The 26,624-nt window shown below is 32.8% G+C and overlaps 1 protein-coding gene across 2 annotated transcripts in view; it reads left to right on the top strand.

The window, feature by feature from the left end:
- LOC143343334 (monocarboxylate transporter 14) overlaps window positions 1-25,257 on the top strand; it is a 37,132-nt gene extending 11,875 nt beyond the window's left edge. The window contains exons 2-7 of one of the 2 annotated variants that reach the window (XM_076768142.1): window positions 12,272-14,162; window positions 18,009-18,172; window positions 18,296-18,389; window positions 22,230-22,493; window positions 22,796-23,017; window positions 23,337-25,257. In XM_076768142.1, coding sequence (XP_076624257.1) covers window positions 12,456-14,162; window positions 18,009-18,172; window positions 18,296-18,389; window positions 22,230-22,493; window positions 22,796-23,017; window positions 23,337-23,789 — 2,904 coding nt within the window. In that variant the 5' untranslated portion in view covers window positions 12,272-12,455 and the 3' untranslated portion in view covers window positions 23,790-25,257. Of the gene's footprint in view, window positions 1-12,271; window positions 14,163-18,008; window positions 18,173-18,295; window positions 18,462-22,229; window positions 22,494-22,795; window positions 23,018-23,336 lie in introns of both variants that reach the window. The other variant, XM_076768134.1, reaches the window with a different exon arrangement.
- The last annotated feature ends 1,367 nt before the right edge of the window (window positions 25,258-26,624 follow it).

Below are 26,624 nucleotides of genomic sequence, written 5' to 3'. Positions count from 1 at the left end.
AAAGAAAAACGGCATTTTTTGAATCTCTGGATGATCTTTTCGACATTGCGCATTGAACATGATCAAAATCGAAAAAAATAGACTTTTTCTTTTGAATTAAAGAAAGAAAGACAGATCAGGTTCGATGATCGAAGCAGACAGAAAAGTGAAAAAGGAGCAACAAAAAGCTATTCAAGAAGAAAATGTCACGGAAGTAACAACTTGACGCGATGGCAAAAATGGCAACTATTGTATATGGTAAAGCATTACATGTTCATTGAGAAATATTTATTATTACCCTCAAAATAGTAGAATATACTTATGTTTAAATCGACATAAAATCGTGAAAATTTTTAAACTCGACTCACACTGAAATGTTACACACATTACAAACGTCATCATATAAGAAGGTAAAAATAAATGGAAGGTCAAAAAATAACCACCTCAGTAGACATACATTACGTATTTAAACAAATTTGAATTTTAAATCGTTAAAACGGACACCAATTTGCAGATTAATAATAAAATCTCTTATTGAAATTGTGTTTTTTTAATTGAATATTGTCGATGCATATAGCTGAAGACCACCCTAAATTATCAACGTGGTGTGGTCGTTATGAAAATAAGCAGTTGTATGGAAATACACGTGAATTAGATTTACCATGACGTTTTTATTTATTACAAACGAGCTCGATCGTATAAAAATATTTATTTATTCACGTTTTATAAAGTTCTTTAAGTTTCGTCTTAAAAATCCGTTCAAACATTTTAACACCGTCTGTGCGTGTGTGTTTCTTTCTTGGTTCATCCAAATAATTTCAATGCCTTTGGAAAAAGCAAAAATATGATAAATAACTCATATTTTTCGATTACGCCTTGTACGTTTTCTAACATTTGTGTTCTAACATTTTTCTGCTGGAACAAAACTTGCACCGCGTGACCAAAGCTCGTCTTTTTTCTCATTATACCGACTTCAAATGGTCTAATCGTTCGCAATAAAACTCCGTTATTGTTTGATCGTGAGATAGCAGTATATAACGGATAATTCCTTCTATATCCCGCTAAATAGCAATAAAGCTTCCTGTGGGTGTGGTCCTTGTTTTCTTTATGCTACCAGTAACAATTCAGTTCACAAACGATTTGTCACATCGCGTATAAAAGAAGAATTACGCATACAGTCGTGTTTTAACGATGATTATCGCGCGATAGCTATTGTTCGTATTGGTAAATTTTTTGAATACTTTTTATAACTATGGTACATTTTAAGACGAAGATTAATTTGTACATTCCTTTTTATATTATATCACATGTGTTTTTTTACATTAATTTTTTTGGATTATTTCTGAAGAGGGCTGGAATAAAAAAATTTTTGAAACGACTTTATCTTACGATAATTTATTTGCATGAAACTAATAATTCACATTTTTATTTATCAATTCTTTTACTGATATTCCAAACATCTGACGACATCGTTGAAGTTATTGCGCGATCGGAACGAACACGTATTTTTGTTTTTTTTTTTTTTTTTGTATTTTTGCAACTGTATGAAATACAAAATAAATACGCGGAATCAGCTTATCGTAACCGTTTAAATATGCAAAGATTGCAGTAGTGTTTTGATTAAAAACAATGGACAAGAGGACATTTATTACGTAAAGCGTTATAGTGAAAAAGAATTGTAGCAATTAATCTTAATAGTTCTCAAATTGTTCTCTTTTTAACAATGAGAGAACTTCAAAATGCATATTTATTAAATAATATTTGAATCGTAATTTTAAATTTACGAGATTTTAAATTGAATCGTAATTTTAAATTACTTTTTACGTTTTTTTATTGTACAATGATGAATAGTAAAGGTAGTTGTTAGTTTATTGTTAGGCTAATAATGAGGTAAGTTAAATCAATAGCGATCATGGACTTCAAGTACAAAGGCAGTTGAGAACTCATCGCGTGACGTTTAATAACGCCAGTTTCATTTCCCTTCCTGATAACCTTAAAGCTATGACCACACCTTGTAGGTGAAGGTCCGCGAGAAGTCAAAAGAAGAATCGATCGTCCATTTCATTGGAAAACATGCAGCGTGCAGAGTATGAGACGAATTATAATCACACAATTTTTTGGATGGTCTCGCTAAAGTATTAACATTTAAAGGTAATCTTTTTATTTGCAATATTAAATTAGTTAGATTCTTATTACATTTTTCTTTGTTTAAGTTTAAATTAACTTTTACTATATGGTATAATTCGCAGAGTTGGGCAAATTTTCTTTTGAATATTAAACGATAAATAACAAACGAAAATAAAATTTCAATTCCAAGTAACTTTTTTATTTAAAGAATGTCAATTTATACAGGGTGTTCGGCCAACCCTGGGAAAAATTTTAATGGGGGATTCTAGAGGCCAAAATAAGACGAAAATCAAGAATAGTAATTTGTTGATGGAGGCTTCGTTAAACAATTATTAACGTTTAAAGTTCCGCCCATTCCGAATTTTTTTCTCGAAAATGCGCAGGATTTTGGGGGTATGTGTATTCACCAAACATAATTGTAATTGACCCCCGCAACCGAAAATAATTTTTTCAAAACGATTTGAAATTTTTTTTCACGTCGAAAAATTTCAGCACCTGCCCTCTGTCGATTATTCTTAAAAATTCGTTTTTCATTTTTAATAAATTTGATTGACATCCTACGGAAATTTTGTTCAGTACTTTTTTGTAGGTATCCGTGAGCTCTACTTTCATACTAAATTTCATTGAGATACATTCATTATTGTAGATGTTAGGGACTTTTGAAAATTGGGTCATTTTTATGTGGTTTTTCTTACTTGACAGTGTCAAGGAACAACTTTTCGAATATTTTTGGAATTTCTACATATTCTTCACTTAAATACGCGTTGTTTTCCTTTTGAAACATTAAAATCCTCCAATTCGCTTAGAAGTTATGATATTTTAAATATTTGCATAAAATTTCGAGGAAGCATTTCTGGCCAGAAATTATATTTTCGGTAAAGAATTTTTTTCTCGAAAATGTGTAGGATTTTGGGGCTATGTGTATTCACCAAAAATAATTGTAATTGACTCCCACAACCAAAAATAATTTTTCCAAAACGATTTGAAATTTTTTTTTTGCGTCGAAAAATTTCACATCTTCTCGAATTTTTTTCTCGAAAGTGGGTAGGATTTCGAGGGTATGTCTAATGACCAAAAATGATTGTAACTGACCTCCGCAACCAAACATAATTTTTCCAGAACGATTTGAAATTTTGTTTTTTCATCATAAAATTTCACATCTTCTCGAATTTTTTTCTCGAAAGTGGGTAGGATTTTTGGTGTATGTCTATTTACCAAAAATGATTGTAATTGATCCCCGCAATCAAAAATAATTTTTTTAGGACGATTTGAAATTTTTTAATTTAATTGTTAATAACTTTTTAACGAAGCCTCTATCAACAAATTGGTATTCTTGATTTTCGTCTTATTTTGGCCTCTAGAATCCCCCATTAAAGTTTTTCCCAGGGGTGGCCGAACACCCTGTATAACGCTATGAGTAATTTATTTTGTATTTGTAGATGAAAAGTTATGAATTAAAAGTGAAAAAACATAATGTGAGTTATAGAAACAGAAATTTCTAAAATAAATAATAAATTTTGAGATTGATTTTCCAGTTCTTACTTAAAAACATACGACACAATTGTAATAAATTGTCTTTTATATTATTTCTTCTGAAACAAAATATTCGTCATTCATGGTTGCCTTTAAAACGATGACTTTCTCGAATAATTTATCCGGAAGTGTATTTGATTTTGACGAGTTCGTTCAACTATAATAAAATCGTCGATGTTAGAGTTGTGTCATATCTTAAAAATATACATATATCTTATTGTAGGATAGATGTGAGGGATTTTTAAAGCATTGTAGAAATTTGGACAAAATAAAAATATTACAGCCTATTATTATATATTTTATAATTTTAAATAATATATAATGAATCATAATTTAATTATTTCTTCTTTTATTCCAACTACTTTTCACTTAAATAATTATTTAAATGAAAATTGATTGAAATAATGCCCAACTCTGGCGATTCGTTATCTCGAAAAATATTTGCCACTGTGTTCACAAACGAAGTGACCAGTTTAAGTGGAATTATTCGAAAGATTACACGTACAAGCCAGATCTGTGTCATCAGATACTACACGGTTTCTTTTCTCGAATACTATCTATCATTATTTTTCGTATAGCGTACAACACGATTGCTTTGTCAATTGCAAAATAATGAGTAGATATACTGGTCGTATTTGAAATCGCAGGAAAGACAGTCGATTTTCGATATCCACTCGAGAGGGATTTTCAAGCATTAATTCCGATACTTCATTAACGGACGATTCAATATATCGACAATAAAATCTTTGATCTGATTATACGACGATTCAAACAAAATTCGTAGCATTACTCACCTATATTTGCGTACGAATTTCAAGGCTGATCCGTTAATGGAAATGCCTCTTGCTGGAAACTAGGATATAAAGGGTAAATGTAGCTGAGACTGAGCCGGATTTCATCGATCGAGGTTTCATCGATACTGATAAAGCCATAAATCACTTGGTTTGACGCTTCTTTCGCATTTATGAAGGTCGCCAATTCACTGACCCAGTGACTTAGTTCTACGAGCAATAGGATAGTCCCAAACTGAAAATTTAAACTATAAAGTTCGAATATTCTCGAGTATTTAATAAATTACAATTTTAATATGTAATCAATAATATGCGCGACGTACAAGCATTTATAATTAATGGATAATTCGAAGAGATAGGACAAGACGAAGAAAAAAAATTCCTTAATGAAACTATAATATTCGAATATTCTGTAGTATTTATAAATTACAATTTTAATATGTTATTAATAATATACGCGACACACGGGCATTTATAATTAATGGATAATTCGAAATGATACGACAAGACGAAGAAAAACAATTCTTAATTAAACTATAATATTCGAATATTCTGTAGTATTTATAAATTACAATTTTAATGTGTTATTAATAATATACGCGACACACGGGCATTTATAATTAATGGATAATTCGAAATGATACGACAAGACGAAGAAAAACAATTCTTAATTAAACTATAATATTCGAATATTCTGGAGTATTTAATAAATTACAATTTTAATGTATTATTAATAACATATGCGATGTACAAGCATTTATAATTAAAGGATAATTTGAAACGATAGGACAAGACGAAGAAAAGAAATTCCTCGTGTAAAAAGTAATCGGAGTGTCTTTTATCATTTTGCAATCTGAGATTTTGTTTTCGAGATATATGTATTTAAAGATTACTGGTGTTACTTCCGGCACGCGTTACTTATATGACAGTCAGAAGCATAAGGCGCTACCAAACGTAACACTTTTATATCTCGAAAACAAAGTCTCGGATTACAAAGAGATAACAGATTTTTCGATTTTTATTTGCACGAAGAATTTACAAGTTGCAGGTTGTCCCATCGTTTTGAAACACTCTGTATGCAGAGAAAGGTACATTTTATAAAATCTGTTTTCGATTCATGGTTGAGTCTCGGTTCAAGATAGGATTTGAATTCGTCTTTAATCAACAGTTTATGGATCCGATTTTTCATCATTAAACGAGGGGCTATTGTGTCAAGAACATTGGACCACTTACGAAATAAGCATTTTTTTATACAGAATGTTTGGCCATCACTGGGAAAAATTTTAACGGGAGATTCTAGAGGCCTAATAAGACGAAAATCAAGAATAGTAATTTGTTGATGGAGGCTTCGTTATAAAGTTATTAACGTTTAAAATTCCGCCCGTAATGAATTTTTTAGATCTATTAGTAGGTCTATTCACCAAAAATGATTGTAATTGACCCTCGCAAACGAAAATAATTTTTCCAGAACGATTTGAAATTTTTTTTTCGCCGAAAAATTTAGACACCCCCTATCGATTTTTCTTAAAATTTCGTTTTTCATTTTTAATAATTTTGTTAGACGTCCTACAAAAAAATTGTCGAATACATTTTTGTAGGTACCCATGGGCTCTGCTTCAGAAAAAAGTTTTAGTGAAATATATTTACTATTGTAGGAGTTATGGTTGTTTGAAAATTAAACCAGTTTTAGGGGGTATTTCTCACTTTACGGTGTCAAGAAACAACTTTTTCAATATTGTTAGAATTTCTACATATTTTTCACTAAAATATGCGTTGTTTGCATTTGGAAAAATTAAAATCCTCCAATCCGTTCAGGAGTTATGACATTTTAAAGATCCGCATGAAATTTCAGGGTAACATTTCTGGCCAAAACTTATATTTTCGTTAAGGAATTTTTTTCTCGAAAGTGCGTAGGATTTCGAGGTATGTCTATTCACCAAAAATGTTTGTAATTGACCCCTGTATCTAGATATAATTTTTTTAGAACGATTTGAAATTTTTTAATTTCGCTGAAAAATTTCAGTACCTACTCGAATTTTTTTCTCGAAAGTGGGTAAGATTTCGGGGATGTGTCTGTTCACCAAAAATGCTTGTAATTGACCCCTGTAAATAAATATAATTTTTTTATAACGATTTGAAATATTTTAATTTCGCCAAAAAATTTCAGTACCTACTCGAATTTTTTTTTCGAAAGTGGATAGGATTTTAGGGTATGTTTATTCACCAAAAATACTTGTAATTGACCCCTGCAACCGAAAAGAATTTTTTCAGAATGATTTGTAATTTTTTAATAACTTTTTAATGGAGCCTCAGTCAAGAAATTGATATTCTCGATTTTCGTCTTATTTTTTACTCTAAAAGCTCCCATTAAAATTTCCCCCAGGTGTGACCGAACACCCTGTATAATTTTGCGCCATTAAATTCTGCATCGAAAATTAGACAACGGACAGTGGAATTTCACATGTAATACGCAATCCAGTAATTCGGATTATCATTCCTGGAATATAATGTTCGTCGAAACATTAATGACGTACACAGAAGCCAGTCAATGACTACTTAACAGGTGATTCCTTATCGTTTTTCTAGCCGATACTCCAAGCAGAAGTCGACCTTCTCGTATTTATATAAGCGATAATTGGTAAAATGTTTTAGGACGATACTCTTACACGCTGGCGATCAAAGTCGTTGAACGTGTTAGCTGCGTGCTGATTGAAATTCGCCTGTATAAAAAAAGCACTTCTGCAAAACGGTCACGCAGATAACGATGTATTTTATATTTGATTAATGTTTGCCAATCGAGCGTGGTTCTTTCGAGCTACGAGATAAAGCGAATGTTTTAATATTGTAACGCAAATATTTTTTAATCTGATAAGACGTTTGATCTGAGAAAAACTGGAATAGTATCCGGGAATACGTAGAGAATATTCAATATATTTTTATATTCAAATATGGAAACTTTTAATTAATTCGTTTGCTCCAATAGGATATTAATTGTTGCATTTCAAATGAAGGTATCTTTGTGTGTTACAAAGAATCGATTATATGTTTTTACTTATAATATTGCTTACAATATATAAGTTTAAAAATAGAAATGTACATTTACCTATATTTATCGTTCAACTTTAATGCACGTTTGTAAATTCTTACACAAAAAATGTGTTTTATAATTATCATATCATCGTTTTATATTTTTCTGCATTTTATAATGTTTCAGGAAATCTTCTCTTTTCAGACTACCCCGTTGTATATTTTTCTTTTTACAGCCTCAAGATTCACCGATTGAACCACACGCTTTGCTTGTTTTAGCGTAGACTATAAACGATTAGTGAATTTAATCGCTAGATGACTAATACTAAATATTTTTTTCTCTTTCTTCGCCTATCTTTTTATTTGCTCACGCCGTTCAGTGTCGCATGCACGTTCCTACACCTAAACACGCATGTGTGCCTGCAAATAAGTTATTTTGCATTACCTCTATGGTGAGTAGATATTTTTCTTCTTTTTTTTCGTAATTACCTACTAAAATGTAATTTCTTCTTTCATCGTAGCACAATTCGGCATATACTCTTCTTTTGCTTGTTTACTTTGCATGCTACCGAGGAATGCCCAATTTTTTTCCGTTATATGTGTGTTTTAAAATATGTTTAAATAATTATTAAAATATGGCTTTCTATTTTCTTCTTCTATACAGGGTGTTCGGCCACCGCTGGGAAAAATTTTAATGGGGGATTCTAGAGACAAAAATAAGACGAAAATCAAGAATACCAATTTGTTGATGGAGGCTTCGTTAAAAAGTTATTAACAATTAAATTCAAAAATTTCAAATCGTTCTGAAAAAATTATTTTCAGTTGCGGGTGTCAATTACAATAATTTTTGGTGAATAGACATACCCCCGAAATCCTACCCACTTTCTAGAAAAAAATTCGAGAATGTGTGAAATTTTACGACGGGAAAAAAAAATTTCAAATCATTCTGAAAAAATTATTTTCGTTTGCGGGGGTTAATTACAATCATTTTTTGTGAATAGACATACCCCCGAAATCCTCCGAATTTTCGAGAAAAAAATTCAGTACGGATGGAACTTTTGACGTTAATAACTTTTTAACGAAGACTCCATCAACAAATTGGTATTCTTAATTTTCGTCTTATTTTGGCCTCTAGAATCCCCCATTAAAGTTTTTCCCAGGGGTGACCGAACACCCTGTATATGATTTCGAACGTTCATCGCGTCAAAAGTAAAATGTTTGAACACCTATCGTGAAAATTAATAATACGAGCAGAAACGGGTGCAAATAAACACTCTTGAAAGCAAACCAAAATTAAATTAATTATTTCAAGATTTTACCTAAATTTGCAAAATAGTAATTGATTTGTTAATATTGCTTATTAAGATACCTCTTATAAACCTTGAACTTTAAGTTTCATAATGTTTTTATTTTGTAATTTTGTGGAGAAAAATTTTGTTTGAAATTAATATTTTAAAACGTAGTACACATTTAATTATTACGAACACTGTACATAATCTCTTTTCTGATATTATTATACTGTCACAGACTAAACCGATCGAATTAATCAGGAAACACTTTATTTTGGCAACTATTTCACGGACGCTATTGATTCTAAGTAAGAGTTTCTGAAATAGATTAGACATTTTTGTAACAAGAAAGACTTGCCAAAATCGTACTATGTAAGAAATTTTATCTTATATTCCCCATCTGTTAGTAACTTGAAGCAAGCCAATATTTCAAATTATAGCTTGACCTTTAAGGCAAGTAAATATTACAGATTACGTGTTGAACCTTTTACCAAGAAGAAAATTAATGTGTCACGAGCCTTTTTATATATAGTATAAAACGTACATAGTATAAAAAGTAATCAATTCTTCAAATCATACCTCCTTTTAAAGTAACAAATTTTTGACCTATTTTTATAAAAATGTAAATGAATCGTACCTGGTTGTTTAAAATGTTTATAACAAGTATAAAACAAAATATTATCTATCAAATATTTCTGTATATTATTTACTTCTTATTTCATATAATCACCATTAGATTGTGCTTATATTCAACAATAATAAAGAAATTGAAAAGGTACAATTTAATGCCGTTAATGATAACATAGTACTGGACAAATTTAAAACATATTTTATTATTTTACCCGTATATGTTGATCGTTAACTTATTTTCCGAGGCGACTTTAAATATAAACTTTCGTTAAAATACATTCAGTCGTTCGAATCATTTTAAATGACACACATACAAATATTTTTCTCTTTAATAGTCAAAACGTGACCAGGAAGCCTTAAAATATGTTCTTCCGTAACAACATTTCTTGAAATTTGTTTAAAAATCTTCTTTATATTAAATCGTCCAATATGTTCATGCCAAATTTTGTGCTACAACTTAAAGCAATATTTTAAACATATAATGGAATTTTATGAAAAACAGTAAACCTCTCCTCACTCGACAACTCCCTCCCCTTCTTTTGGCAAAGCCATTGATTTTTTATTAAAATGTAGTTCATTGCTTTTCATTAAAACATTGACACTTCTAAATTGTTTACTTATTAATAAGCCTGGAGATTGTTGTATTCTATTTTTTTTAAGTAGACTGCCGATCTTTATGCAAATTCATATTTTTATCAACAGAATTAATAAAATTGGCTCTTTGTAGAGAGTGATCTCAACCCCTAAATATAATAATTCGTATCTTACTTTAAGTGTTTCTAATATTTTTGCATATTAAGTGCATTCTATAGTTTTTTGAAAATTAAAATTTCCCATAAATGCATAAATATCTCCAGTCTATTTACAAGGTTCAGTTTTATTATACAGAGTGTTCGACCACCCCTGGGAAAAATTTTAATGGGGGATTCTAGAGACCAAAATAAGACGAAAATGAAGAACACCAATTTGTTGATGGAGGCTTCGTTAAAAAGTTATTAACAATTAAATTCAAAAATTTCAAATCATTCTGGAAAAATTATTTTCAGTTACGGGGGTCAATTACAATCATTTTTGGTGAATACATATACCTCCGAAACCCTACCCACTTTCTAGAAAAAATAATTCGAGTAGGTACTGAAATAGACGAAATTAAAAAATTTCAAATCATACTAAAAAAATTACATTTAATTACAGTGGACAATTACAATCATTTTTGGTCATTATACATACCCCCGAAATCCTACGCATTTTCGAGAAAAAAATTGTTTACCGAAAATCTAATATGAGGCCAGATGGCCAGATTCCCTGAAATTTCATGCATATCTTTAAAACGACATAACTCCTGAACGGATTGGACGATTTTAATATTTAAAAAAGCAAACGACGCGTATTTTAGTGTAAAATATGTAGAAATTCTAAAAATATTCGAAAAGTTGTTTCTTAACCCAGAAAAATGAGAAAAACTCCATAAAAATGGTCCAATTTTCAAACAGCCATAACTCCTACAATAGTGAACATATTTCAATGAAACTTTTTTCTGAAGTAAAGCTAATGGGTACCTACAAAAAAATATTAGACAACTTTTCTGTAGGACGTCAAATAAAATTATCAAAAATGAAAAACGAATTTTTAAGAAAAATCGACAGGGGGTAGGTGGTGAATTTTTTCGGCGAAGGAAAGAATTTTTAATTAATTTTGAAAAAATTATTTTCGGTTGTGGGGGCCAATTAGAATCATTTTTGGTCATGAGACATACCGTCGAAATCCTACCTACTTTCGAGAAAAAAATTCAGTACGTGTGGATCTTTAAACTTTAATAACTTTTTAACGAAGCCTCCATCAACAAATTGGTATTCATGATTTTCGTCTTATTTTGGCCTCTAGAATCTCCCATTAAAATTTTTCCCAGGGGTGGCCGAACACCCTGTATACTAACAAAAATATTCATGCAATCAAGAAAATTTCATTCCATAAACTAATGTGAAAACTTCAAGCTTTGATAGAATATTTATTTGTTTAAAAAGTCCCTTGAACTAAGAAATTTTGTTTGTTTTCTATTAAATTACAAATTTTATCTTCGTCAATTTCAGAGTATCGGATGCCACGAACTTATTGAACAACCTAATAGTACCACATCTTATTTAAAAAATCTATCAGATCCCCCGTTTTCCTATTAACAATTATCACAATACAATTTGTTGCACATACTAAGTTCAATCCACCCTAGATCGTTTAATTTTTTAAAAAACCAGTTTGCAACACTTTATTTGGATCTCATAGTAAATCAAAGAAAGGGGATAAGTACTAAACAATTATAAATCGAACTTAGTTGTGTTCATATGCTATCACGTAACAGAGAAACGATTCGAGAAATTACAATATTTCTAAAGTAAATAAACTCAAAATATCAATTTTTATAACATCGTAAAATTCTGAATTGACAAATTTTGTTTGTTTTCTATTAAATTACAAATTTTATCTTCGTCAATTTCAGAATATCGCACGACACGAACTTATGAAACGATTTAATACATGGGAGAGTGAACAAGCTTCAAACGCAAGTTTGTTAGTTTTCTGTTTTTGTCTTATTGTAGCCTATAGAATCTCACCCTAAAAAAATTACCATCAATAGCCAAACACCTTGCATGTTACAAGGTGAAAAGTGTTTCGTGATTAAAACGGATTCGGGAAACGCTGCACTAATAAACAATCGTATTTACCACTCGACTCCCTTATCCCAATCAAACGCAACAGATTTTTCGTACGTCCTGAAACCTCGAAGATCGGTCGGTCATTTTGTACGAATCATATCGATTTATTTTCTGAAATTATAATAATTTCGATGCAGCGGTTCTTTAATTTTGCAACGATATTAAAGAGAAATTGTCCCCACAGAACAAGAAAGAAGACGAAGCGTGCATGCTGAGGCGACCGACGTTTAGTAGCCCATCCAAGATCGGCTGGGAAGTCCTTATGGTAGCTGAGGGGCGCGGACGATCCTTCCCGAGCGAGATCCGAGGGCTGAAGGGCTGGCCCCGTCGTTGGATCCACTCGGCCATCACCTATATTTAGAAGAACCATGACCGATAGAAACGAAAATGTTCTGTGCGAAAGGGAGGATGGATCGAACGGGGATACTGTTTCGTATAAATCTGCACGGAATTGGAACAACAACGATATTCGTAGCAACGGTTCGGCGAACGTAATCAAAAAGGACGAATTGAGCACGAAGGATCAGAGCTATTGTCAAAAGTCGGACAATCATCAGAGGGATCAAAAAAATTCAAATTATCGAGGATTGAAGAAAGCTCCTATCGTCGGCTGGCAAAATGGAAGTCCCACCGTATTTCCGAGCACGCCGTGCCTCACGCCCGATCCAGACACCGTCGACGCGATCGATTTCTCTCGTTCCCACAGCATCGCCTCGTCCACGAAAAGTTCCGGGATCTGTCAGGACTCTGGGAACACCGAGGACCTCAGTAGCCTGGCCGACGAGAAATTGCTTCAATCCACGCCTGCCCGCACCATCGACAGAAGCGTGGAGTCCTTGTCGCCCGACAAAGACACCTTCTTAACTACCTCCCCAGAAATAGGCAGAAGCAAGGACCTCAGTTTGGGGGACGATCTGGAGGATAAGATCGATTTACTGAGTCCTGGAACCGACTGTACCGAGGACAGGTTACCGGCCACGCCTATCGATAACAGCTACTTGACCTCGCCGAATCTTACAATAGGACCCAGCCCTACCAATAAAAGCGATTTGGACTACCAAGCGGCACACCCGTTCGAGAAAAGCGTCGAAGCGGTCGATCGAAACAAGAATCTCGAATCGAAAGCGATAATTACGTCGAACCCGGGTTACCGCGAGGACGACTCGAGGGATTCCATCGATTCCGACAGCGCCTTGGACTTGGAAGACGAAACGACAACGGCGATCAAAGATACGGAAGGGAAGCCCAAAGTACCCGACGGCGGGTGGGGCTGGGTGGTCGTGCTGGCGTCCTTGGTAATTTCTATGATAGCGGACGGGGTCTCGTTCAGTTTTGGCCTCCTGTACATCGAGTTCCTTCACGAGTTCGGCGCGTCCAAGTCGAAGACGGCGTGGATCGGCTCGTTGTTCATGGCGGTACCGCTGCTGTCGGGCCCCATCATGTCTGCTCTCGTCGATCGTTACGGATGCAGGAGCATGACCATAGTCGGTGGCCTGATATCGGGGTTCGGATTCGTGTTGAGCTGCTTCAGCAACACCATCGAGGTAATGTACTTGACTTTCGGAGTCATAGCGGGTCTAGGTCTGGGTCTGTGCTACGTCACTGCGGTCGTGAGCATCGCTTATTGGTTCGACAAGAAGCGAACGTTAGCTGTAGGTCTCGGTGCCTGCGGCACCGGTATCGGGACGTTCGTCTACGCGCCTATGACGACGTTTTTCATCGAGGAGTACGGCTGGCGCGGCACCTGCCTGCTTCTAGCGGGCACCTTCTTCAACATGATCGTTTGCGGGGCGGTGATGCGCGATCCCGAATGGTGGGTCCTGGAGCAGCAAAAACAAAACGGGACGACACCGAAAAAATCCATCACCAAGTCCGAGTGCGACAGGTCCACCGGGAGTCCCGTGGACGACTTTCCTGGGGTCGAGGAGCTCAGGAGGATGCTAAAGAACGACCATGCGCCCGAGTATTTGTTACAGATTCTCAGCACCACCACGGAGGATCCCCACGAAGCGAATGGCGACATTAAGTTCAGGAGCGTCGTTAATCTGCCCACTTTCGTCAAGCACAACGAGAAGGTGAGCTTGAACCGCAGGGACGCAGACGAGCGTAACACGGACCACGTAAAAAGCTTTCTCGCGACAGTTACGAAATACGAGGGTCGTCTGAAAAGTTTTTTCGGCCAAATATAGCTTTATTTTTCAACATAGTCTCCTTTTAAGTCAATACACTTTTCCCAGCGATGCTATAACCCTTTTAATCCTTCCAAATAGTAGTTGGTGTCTTGCCCTGCAAAATAGGTGTTTACGTATGAGATGACCTCCTCGTTCGATGGAAATCTCTATCCTCCAAGCGATATTTTAAGTTTAGGAAAGAGGAAAAAGTCGCTGGGGACCAGATTTGGTGAATACGGTGAGTAACCAACCAATTCGAAGTGCAAGCTGGTGGATTGTCTTGATGGAACAGCACTTTCTTCTTCAAATGCGGCCGTTCTTTTGCAATTACTGTCTTCAGCTTATCAAGTAATGATGCGTAATATACTCCCGTTATTGTTTTACCTTTCTTAAGAAAGTCGATGAACACAATTCCTCGATGGAACCGTCTTCGCCTTTCTCGGAGCACGTTCACCCTTTGCGGTTCACTATTTAGACTGTTCTTTCGTCTCAGGAGTGTAATGGTGGATCCAAGTTTCATCGACAGTTATGAATCAGCTTAAACCGCTCCAACAGAGCCTTGCAAATGTTCATTCGATTGCGCTTTTGGTGAAAAGTGAGCAAGGATAGCTTACGCATGTTTTTAATCAATACCTATATGACAAACGTGTTCTTTTGATATGCCTATAGCCTCTGATATCTCTCTAACCTTGATTCGATAGTCGTCCAGTACCATTTTGCGAACATTTTCGATATCATCGGTGGTGATCGCAATTTTTAGCTGCCCCAAACACTCATCATCAGCCAAGCTGGTACGACCACGTTTAAATTCAGTTGCCCATCTTTTCACGATGACATATGATGGGGCAGAGTTCCCGTAAATAGTGTCGATCTCGGTTTTAATTTGCGCAGACGTATTGCCTTTCAAATACAAGTATCTTTAGAAAAATACTGACATCGACTGACACAAACGACTGCCAAACAACAACTGAGCGTCCAAAATTGCTGAAATTTTCACAGGCATTTGCCAAAGCATATACCATTGTACTACCAGAATGGTTTTAACGAGAAACGTCACCTTCGTGTCGAGGTTCAAAACTTTTCAGACGACCCTCGTACAGGGTGTTCGTTAGGGTAGACCTTGTTTTTCGACAATCGAATTTTTTTTGGGACGCCCCACAGTTCATAGAGTACATATATGGGCATTCGGGACAAAATTCATAACTTCCAAGATACTTGATTTGCAACTTAGGACCACTAATAGTTTTTTAAGGAGAATAAAAAAATGTATTAATTGTTTAAAAAAATACAACTTCATTAGTTAAGCTGACCTCATTTTTTTATTGAATAAACTGCATTTTTCTAAGTTTTACTATTGCAATATATTGTCACATAATTTCTGATGAACTTTCGTTACAAACATTCTTTTATAACTTTAATAAAACCTGAGAAATCATAGCAAACGCACAGTGAGGTCGAATCAAGGAGACTCATAGCACATTTTTAGGATCTTCCACATAACATAATAACGAAAAAATATAGTAAAAATTATTGGGGAGGTTTGGGGAGTATTTTAGTAAAATTATTCTTTTTCATATATTTAACATATCGTTAGAAGAATGAAAAGAAAAACAATCAAAACAATGACTAATCGAAATACATACTTCTCTCAGCAGATTCCATTACAAATAACAAATTATCACTCATACAATAAAATATTTATATCTTATAAATCACGTGACATGATGTTTGATGGACATTTATTTCTCTAATTATGCAATTTCCCACTTTACTATGGGTTGTAGAACACGTCTACAAATTCTATCCTTATCGACACAAAAGACAATTTTTCAATTTATGTCGATAAGACAACGTACTGTGCACCCCCCAGAATTGCGCCACTGTATGAAAAAATGGCGTGTGCAAAATTTGGTGCAGATTGGACCACGGGAAATAATGCCACATACGTATTTGAAAATTTGTTATTCTTGTAATTCGTTTTTCTCCGTTTCAGTGTACTGTTTCTGTGCAGTTTTTCATATCATTGAATTCGTATTTTTACGCTCTATAAGAATATAGAAAAGAAATATATAATAATCGCTTTAAAAAAAAATGCTAATTCTGAAATTTTAAAAATTGACTTTGAAAAAAAATTTTTTTCTTCGAGCTTAAATTTGTTTCATCAAATAGTATAACTTTTGTCCAAAGAATTTTTTTATATTTTCACAAATAAAGACGATATATATATATAGAATTTATATATTTTTATTTAAGACAAATTATTTGTTTATAACATATTTTACATACTGAGTGTCAGCGTTGCTTACATATAAATTTTGTACATTTAATACAATTTAGTGTTCTTTTATTATTTGTTTTCTCACACAGATAACATCTTCTTTTTATTTTAGATGTTAAAATATTGATTTGTAATGATGCAGCTGATTTCGTTATATTTTGTAATGAGTTTACAATTTTTTTGTTCGTGGATGGTATGTACATTCTCCTGTATACACAATGGTTAATAAAAAAACAACTTATAGCATTTTATGTGGTCCACTTTGTACCGATTACATGTATTTTAAACGTCTTACCGACAAATTCTTGCGTGACAATTGATTTTTATAGATGAAAAGTTAGTTCTAATTCGTAAAATTATATGTAAGAGAATACTAAAATCAAGAACTACAGATTGACAAGAACACGATTCAATTTTTTTTATAAAATCAAATAAATGAATTTAAAAACTACTACCGATATAAAGACAATTTATTACGTGTTTATTTGAAGTGAAACATCAATGTAACAAAAATTTTATGAGTAGTAAGTACTTTAAAAATTTTCATAACAAAGCGTAGAATATACATACATAGTTGAGTGATTTCTTTATTCTTTTTTGATAAATCATATCTAGAAACTACTAAGTTCTGTTTACATGTACTATGTAACACTTTATCAGAAAATAAAAAGAAAATAATAAAGATACAATAAACTGTTACAGCAGAATAGTTAGTTGTTTAGTAAACGATTTTTATCGATAGTTTTATAGATAATTATAAAGTTTGTTTCATTTACCTTTTGCTAATAAAATTGTCGTCATATTGTTATTATACATTAACTAAAGATATGTTGAACTATTTACGCCTGTGTCAGTTTTATTCATTTGTTTTCAAAAGAACTGGAAGTGCACGATTTTAGATTACACTCGCTATGTGATTCATACATTATTATTATTTTAATTGATACATAATTATTATATAATTGCGGAACATGGATTCCAAATTTGTTCTTACATGTTTAGGAATTTTTCAAAGTAACATAGTATAATTTTCATGCAATTGTTTCCCGCGTTTAAGCGATTGCATTAACTTAAAATAGAAAAATCAAAGATAATCTTAATCGATATAAGAGATCGTGAAATTCCCTATTTATTCAGGCGATAAAAAAAGCAGAGGTTGACATAATTCTAGTTTAGATGGTGAATGATCATCTGTTTTACACGTGTGTAAAATTTGAAGGACATTGGTCAAATCATTATTGAGATACGACAGCTATTGAAGATGATAGATTGCGGAAAATATAACAATAACTCGAGTAATAATAAAGATCGTTGTATGAAAATTGCACTGCGTTTCCTTGACAAATTTTAAAACCTCCAGTCGTATGTAAAAATTTTTTATTTTATGATTGGAGGTTGGATGAAATTAGAGATAAAATTTATATGTATACAAAGAAAAAGTCATATAAAGTATACATTTTCGAGAATTACAGGTGCCCGTGGAGGTATTGGAGCTACTTTCCAGTAATCCGAGGCTGTACAAGGTCATTTTGGAGAACTATCCCAATCTTCTAGCATGTAGAAGCTGTTCGGATAAAAATCTACACAATTCCGTAGGAGAAATTGGCAACAAGGGCGTCGTCACAATGTCAATGAGGTTGCAAACTTGATCTGCATTAATTAACATACGCTCGACTAATATTTGTATCGCCGTTAGAATTAAATAGTACGTAAAATTAGTAGTCGCAAAACTTTTAATTTAATTTGTTTTCATTGGAAGGATCAAGCAAGCGAACGACGAACCGAAGGGTGACGATTCGCACGTAGCAAACAACGTCCACTCAGGATCTGTGTCTGGTTCCATAAAAAATCACGTAACTAGAAAGATATCTAAAAAAGAATCCGAAGAGGCTAATCCCTTATTAGGCAAAGAGTTTGAACATGCAGTTAGTATATTAGCAGTACAATATTATTTACTTTGAACGCAAAGAAGACTTCTCGAGACTCGGAAGTATTCCTCTCCAGTTTAACATTTCAAATGACAATTATTTTTTAACGACACAAGTTACGATATTTTTACAAAGAGGAATATATGTATATTGGAATAACTAAACTTTCAAAGTGATATAAATTTTATTGTAAAGAAACGTTTACACCTTTGAATTTTATAATACGATGGAGTCTCCTCCAGTTTGTAGTTCTTCATATCATAGTGCGTCAATCAGAGTCAAACACATTGAATTTTCTCTCTAATATGAGATACACAGGGTGTTCGGCCAACTCTGGGAAAAATTTTAATGGGAGATTCTAGAGGCCAAAATAAGATGAAAATCGAGAATACTAATTTGTTGATGGAGATTTCGTTAAAAAGATATTAACCTTTAAAGTTCCGCCCGTACTGAATTTTTTTCTAGAAAGTGGGTAGTATATCCGGGGTAGGTCTATTCATAAAATATTATTATAATTGACCTCCGCAAACAAAACTAATTTTTCCAGAGCGATTTGAAATTTTTTAATTTTGTCGAAAAATTTCACACATTCTCGAATTTTTTTCTCGAAAGTGGGTAGGATTTCGAGGGTATGTGTATTCACCAAAAATGATTGTAATTGACCCTTGCAGCCAAAAATATTTTTTTTAGAACGATTTGAAATTTTTTTTTTTCATTGAAAAATTTAAGCACCACCCCCTGTCGATTTTTCTTAAAAATTCGTTTTTGATTTTTAATAATTTTATTTGACGCCCTACAGAAAAGTTGTGTAATACTTTTTTGTAGGTACTCATGAGCTCCACATCAGAAAAAAGTTTCATTGAAATATATTCACTATTGTAGGAGTTATGGCTGTTTGGAAATTGGACCAATTTTAGGGGGTTTTACTCAGTTTACGAGGTCAAGAATCAACTTTTCGAATATTTTTGCGATTTGTACATATTCTCCATCAAAATACGCGTAGTTTGCTTCTTTAAACATTAAAATCGTCCAATCTGTTCAGAAGTTATGACGTTTTAAAGATTCGCATGAAAATTCAGGCAGACATTTCTGGCCAGAAATTATATTTCTGGTAAGGAATTTTTTTCTCGAAAATGCGTAGGATTTCGGGGTTATGTGTAATAACCAAAAATGATTGTGATCGACTCTTACAACCGAAAATAATTTTTTTAAAACGATTTGAAAAATTTTTTAAGTTTGTCGAAAAATTTCACACCTTCTCGAATTTTTTTCTAGGAAATGAGTAGGATTTCGGGGATATGACTCTTCACCAAAAATGATTGTAATTGATCCCTACAGCCAAAAATATTTTTTTTAGAACGATTTGCAATTTTTGAATTTAATTGTTTATTAACTTTTTAACGGAGCCTCCATCAACAAATAGGTATTCTTGATTTTCGTCTTATTTTGGCCTCTAGAATCCCCCATTAAAATTTTTCCCGGGGGCAACCAAACACCCTGTATACTACTATTCATTCCCAGAAGTTAAAATCTATATCTGATATATTTTTTTGCAAATTGTAATCGCCTGTTTTCTTATTAATAAAAGACTTAGTTCTGGTTACCCTACCATGGAAGTTATCTTTACATAGAATTCTATTTGTTTATTAAAGTATTTAAAAATAAATGCTGCTAACTTTGAAGCACTTAGTCTTGGATCTTGTCTTATTTGTTTGATAACTGCTTTTTCTTTTTGAATCGTTAACTTTCTCGAGCCTTCTTTCCATGGTTTATTTACAACCTCCTAATTTGTTTTAATACTTTTTATTACGTACTGTATCGTTTACTAACTCCTATTAAATTCTCAATTTGCAAGTGAGATTTCCTTTCCATATGCAATTTATAAATTAATTTTCTCTTAGTTATTGAAAATGTCACATCAAGGCCGACTAAATATGTAAATATTTTTATTTTACGCACGAAGGATTCATACAGTATATAATTTTGTCGACGATCGTTCGTTTCAAAAGTATCACGTCGAATGACTTTGTTATTTGAAAACTTCGTGTAGTAAACGAGCGATACGTTGCAGCCTTGCACAGAAACGCGTGCATTTATTTCAAAATTTCCTCAGTTTTCTATATACTGAACCTAATTTATAAAGCAGCACGAATAATAAAATAATTTTATTAATTCTTAGCAAATAATATTTGTACCCATGTTTAAAAATGAAAAGCGACAGTGGAGTTAGTTGTACCATTTAGACGCGTTTGGGACCATTTTTCTAAAAGTATTTCATTCATAGAAGCTAAAAAAAACCTCAAATAGGGTGCAAGGTTTGCGGAAAAAGTAAAAAATGCAATGAAACTACCTGAAAATACAAGAAATATCTATTATTCTTTACAAAATTATTAGTAAACAAGTTTATTATACGTGTCTGTCGAAAAATTATACAGGGTGTTCGGCCACCCCTGCGAAAAATTTTAATGGGAGCTTCTAGAGTCAAAAATAAGACGAAAATCAGGAATATCAATTTGTTGATTGAGGCTTCGTTAAAAAGTTATTAAAAAATTAAATTAAGAAATTTTAAATCATTCTAAAAAAATTATTTTTGGTTGCGGAGGTTAATTACAATCATTTTTAGTGAATACATATATCCCCGAAATCCTACGCATTTTCGAGAAAAAAATTCGAGAAGGTGTGAAATTTTACGACGAAAAAAAAAGTTTCAATTCGTTTTAGAAAAATTATTTTCGGTTGCAAGGCTCGATTACTACCATTTTTGGTCATTACACAAATCCCCGAAATCCTAAGCATTTTCAAGAAAAAAATTCCTTAGCGAAAATCTAATGTGAGGACAGAAATGCTTCCCTGATTTCATGCGAATCTTTAAAATGTCATAACTCCTGAACAGATGGGGGGATTTTAATGTTTCAAAAGGCAAACAACGCGTATATTAGTAGAGAATATGTAGAAATTCTAAAAATATTGGAAAAGTTGCTCCTTGATCCCGTAAAATGTGAAAAACCCCATAAAAGTGGTCCAATTTTTAAACGGCCATAACTCCTACAATAGTGAACGTATCTCATTGAAATTTAGTAGCAAACTAGAGTTCATGGGTACCTATAAAAAAGTATTACATAACTTTTCTGTATAGCGTCAAACAAAATTACTAAAAATAAAAAACAAGGTTTTAAGAAAAATCGATACGGGGTAGGTGTTGAAATTTTTTGACAAAATTAAATAATTTCACATCGTTCTGGGAAAATTATTTTTGGTTGCAGGGGTCAATTACAATCATTTTCGGTGAATACACATACCCCCGAAATCCTACGTACTTTCGAGAAAAAAATTCTTTACCGAAAATATACTGTATGGCCGAAAATGTTTCTATAACTTTTTAACGAAGCCTCAATCAACAAATTAGTATCCTTGATTTTCATCTCATTTTGGCCTCTAAAATCTCCCATTAAAATTTTTCCCAAGAGTGGCCGAACACTCTGTATACAAATGACTTCCTTTACCATTTCCTGATTTCAAATTATGGCTTCTTTCGAATTCCTGTGAATAGTTTAGTCACATGCATCAGTGAATCAGTTTCCAGCTTAAGTGGTGAAAATTACATTTTTGTTACATTGAAATACTTTTTTTTTTAAATAAAGTTTACATTCCGCTTTATAACAATATCAGTAACTTGCACTGTTAAATTGCAGGTGTACGAATACTCCTGAGACTCACTGTACCTGCTACAAGAGCATGTTTTGATAAGTTTCTTAATTCTCTTAGATGGCTGAAGGGCGAAAAACAAAATCGGTGTCTAAACAACGGATTGGAGAACTAAACTGTGGTATCGTCAGAACGGACTCGCTTCCGTGGTTGAGGAGACAATTTAATACAAACACTCACTATTTCAAAGACATCCGAGTTCACAGAAACTCTGTCATGTACCGAGGTGCTGCCCTAAACTTGCACAAGTATAGATTAAGGGCCAGTAGCTGTCCCGATATTTATAGGAATAGTATGACTACATTGGCAAAAGAAAATGAAGAGGTGAGGAAGAGCGATTTATTCTGAGATTGCTCAAATAAACTGTAATAATTATTAATCAATTCGGTAACCAAGAACACTTATAGTTATTGCGAACTATATTTATCATTACCGTTATCTTATGCTGCTATAAGGAGTCAAAAATCTTTAAATTGCTCCTGCTCCTTTTTAAACTTCTCTAACTGAACCCCCCTTTATAGAGGCTTGACTACAACAAAAACGAATGTTTTTTATATAACGTAGAAGATTGAATGTAAGATTCATCGGCCAAAGTATGTTGTTAATTCGTACATTTTCTTTTCCAGAAGTGGTATGGCGAGCTGTTGGACTTACTGAAGGGTATGATGGATTTCTCAATGTTCCTGGAACTACACTTTTTATTGTTATCGCTGTCAACGATCTTGTTGTTTACTTGGTTTATCGTGCCTTATTTTTATCTCGCCGAACACCTTACTAGAAACAGTTATTCCGAATCTGACGCTGCGAATCTCCTTAGTATTATTGGCATCACCAATACGATAGGAATGGTACATTGGTTTTACTTTTTAACAATTATACTCAACGCAAGAAACCGAACGAGACGTTTCAGAAACGTTAAAACAATTTCTGAAATAAAAGAAAACGTTGGTCATACTAACAATAATCAATTAAAGTAATATCTTTGTAATTCACCCTTCTCTTTATTATTTAAACATTTATCGTTTGAGGTTGATCTAAAGGGGTCAAGATTCGGTTCTTTAACCGATTATGACCAACTTTTTCATTTATTTTAAAAACTGTCGAGAGCAAGACTAACGTTATTACTTTAATTTAAGAGGGTTCCGTTTAATTTTGCATTATTTTTAGATTGGTCTTGGTTGGGCTGGAGATCAACCCTGGATGAACGTTAGTAAAACGTACACTTGGTGTCTAGTCGCTTGTGGTATAGCAACAATTCTAATGTCGATATTAACTCCTTATTACAACCTGTTGATGGCCACTTCAGCGGCATTCGGTCTCTTTTTCGCGAGTAGCTTTAGTTTCACGCCGGTTATACTCGTGGAGTTGATACCTTTGGAAAGATTCACTACTGCCTACGGCCTTAGTTTGTTATGTCAAGGTATTGGAAATCTTCTTGGTCCACCACTGGCTGGCTGGTTATTCGATGTAACGAACTCGTGGGATTTGTCTTTCCACATGGCTGGTGGTTGGATCATCCTCTCTGGACTTTTGGTAGGACTAATCCCTTACACGAAGAATAGAAAGATTTGGGGCAAAGGTCCGATGGAGATGGACCGTGACAAGGATTGTTTAGCTTAAATTCGTTATTAAGTTTAAAGAATAGACGATGAAATTGTTGATTGATCTTTTCCTATATTGATTATACAGCTATAAACGTTTCAAAATTGTTACGGCAGTGGATTCAAACTATGAAACAAAGGGTCGAGATTTAAGATGAATATAAAGGTACTTATGCTTTGTTTCGGTTCGATCTTTAATTGTTAACTGTTACGTTAATTTTCCTTTAATTCACATGCAATTACGTAGTTACATTTTGTATACAGTGATAGTTTCAGTACTTATTGGTCAGTAACAATATTTACAAAATGTATCATACACTGGATGTACATATGTTGATAGTGTAGAGTTATTTAAATTTTAATAAGATATAGTTAATTGTGTTTAGTATGTAGTAGAAGAAGCATAGAAATCGATTACTTTGGAATTGTGTTATAAAAGCTAGAGTTGCGGTTACGGAATTGACAGGACTAAACAAAGAAACAATGAAATATGGAAATAATTCAATGAATTTTTTACCTAGTCGTATTACGCCACTTCGAACAATTTACCCGTCAATACAGGAATAATAAGTTGGAATCATTATCGTTACTAAATCTCATTAGATATCGTATGACTAATTTTTTGTTTCATTAAATAAACAAAGCAATCTTATCTATCAATTCAACGAAATTAGTGATTTGTGGTTCGATTAATGCGCGGAATTCACATTGTTTAAGTATCGAACGTCACAAAGATATGTCTTTTGATAAAGTAGGAATATTGCGTACTCTTTCTTTCGGGCACTACACTATAACATTACTCTAAATTTTATTTCAACGAATTCACTTCTCTTAAACTCGCACGGTTACTTTATCATCATTAATTCTTACCACGAACCAGCAAAGATGTTTCCTTTCGAAATTTATTTTCTATCTAGTCATAAACGTATTCACGATTAAACGCTGAACAGCTGCTTTGCTAACTATTCGCAAACGCTGACAGTATGCATGTGCATCAATCATCATATTGTGTATTATCTTTACTTTGTACTCATTATCAGTCATCGAAACGCGCGAAATCTATGACTGACGTTATTTCGTTATTTCTACACTAGGAAAACTTGAAATACGTTCGAACGCGCGTATCTGTGAAAATTAGTTAAGAAAGTAATCGATAAAGAAAACAATTAGTAATCGATACAGTTCTAAACTTTTGCCTTATAATGTTCAATGGAAGTAACAAGTTGAAGAATCAAAACTTAGTCGTAACAATGTAAATGATGCAGTAACTTTTGCATTGTTGTAACAAAACGTCCTAACTGTGATTATATCCATTTTTAGGGGGAAAGAATTAGAAAAGTTTCGGAATTAGGCTGTATATCTATGTAACGAGTATTCAGGGCAGCTTAAACGTAAAACGGTATTATTAAAAATAGCGTATTCCAGGTTTTTTGAAGTTCGATGTTACCGAGTTGTATACACAGAATTAAAAAAAAAGAAAAAGAAAAGATTTTAGCCAATTTTTCGATACTTCTCTACAGATTTTTGAAGTATTTAAACATAGACAAATTTTATAGTACAGTTGACACGCGATGTAACTATAATAATCGTGACTTTACCGAAATAACTTTTTCCGGTGTTCATGCTTTCGTATAAATGCTCTGTTTCTGAATACTTAAGAAGCCAATGAGAAATCACTTAATTACCTGCAATATACTTCATTGAATGCTACTAAAAAAATGTACTCACACATATACAATATTTTATTAAAAACGATACGTGTATAAGCGACTGTGTTACATGAACAATGTTTATATGTATGTGGAATTAGTTTCTTTGTTATATGAAGGATACATAATAACATGCTTCCAAGTATAAACTAGTCAACGATGGCAATCAAATTGTCACATTAACTTCCTTAGCGTTGAATCGTTCAGCTTGATATTCAATCGATATTCCGTGAAAGGAATTTTTAAATTGTTCACGGAAGGTGCTATTAACTCTTTGCGATCATAACATGAACAGACGTGACTAATTGTCGAATTTATCTTGGAACGAATTATGTGGCGCATTATGCATATAAAGTGAGTCAGTAAATATGATACAATTACATAACAGATAATTTTTCGTAATGAAATAAATTAAAGTTGTAAAATAATAATTATATCTCGACTTATCGAGAAAAGTGCCTCAGTTTACGAGATTCAATTTCGTGTCCCAATTTACTTCCACTGGATGTTGAATTTTTAAACATTGGTAGTACAAATGATAAGATTTAACAAACTTTGAGAAACAACTACAGTCCTTAAACTTATTTGTTCAAACTCATATTCGAAAAAAAATAATTTTTAAAAATTGCTTAATAAAACTTTTAATTACCTCTATATTCTATATTCGTCAAATTATAAAATTTTTTCCAACGTTTCATTAGATACAAATTTTATTTTATAATAAATAAAAATTTGATATTCGTTTGTAGATTGACTTTTGTTAACGTTTCATGAGTAAATTCATTTGTAAATTAAAATCCGTTATCAGATTTTTTAAACTGACTAAAATTTTTTATACATTATTCATGAATAAAACTCGCCAAATAAAACTAAAAATTTCAATTATAAAACTATATGTTTCATAAAAAACAGATAAAATTCGAACGAACTGTTCAATCGAAAAAATATTGCGAATAAATTGTTATTTGTTAGTTTTATCTATTCGAATAAAATTTTTGCCAACGTTTCATTAAATACAAATTTGATTTTATAATGAATAAAAATTTGATATTCGTTTGTAGATTGACTTTTGTTAACGTTTCATGAGTAAATTCATTTGTAAATTAAAATCCGTTATCAGATTTTTTAAACTGACTAAAATTTTT

The sequence above is a fragment of the Colletes latitarsis genome, chromosome 1, assembly GCF_051014445.1.
Source record: "Colletes latitarsis isolate SP2378_abdomen chromosome 1, iyColLati1, whole genome shotgun sequence".
Lineage (NCBI taxonomy): Eukaryota > Metazoa > Arthropoda > Insecta > Hymenoptera > Colletidae > Colletes > Colletes latitarsis.
This window is presented reverse-complemented; position numbering and strand designations above follow the sequence as displayed.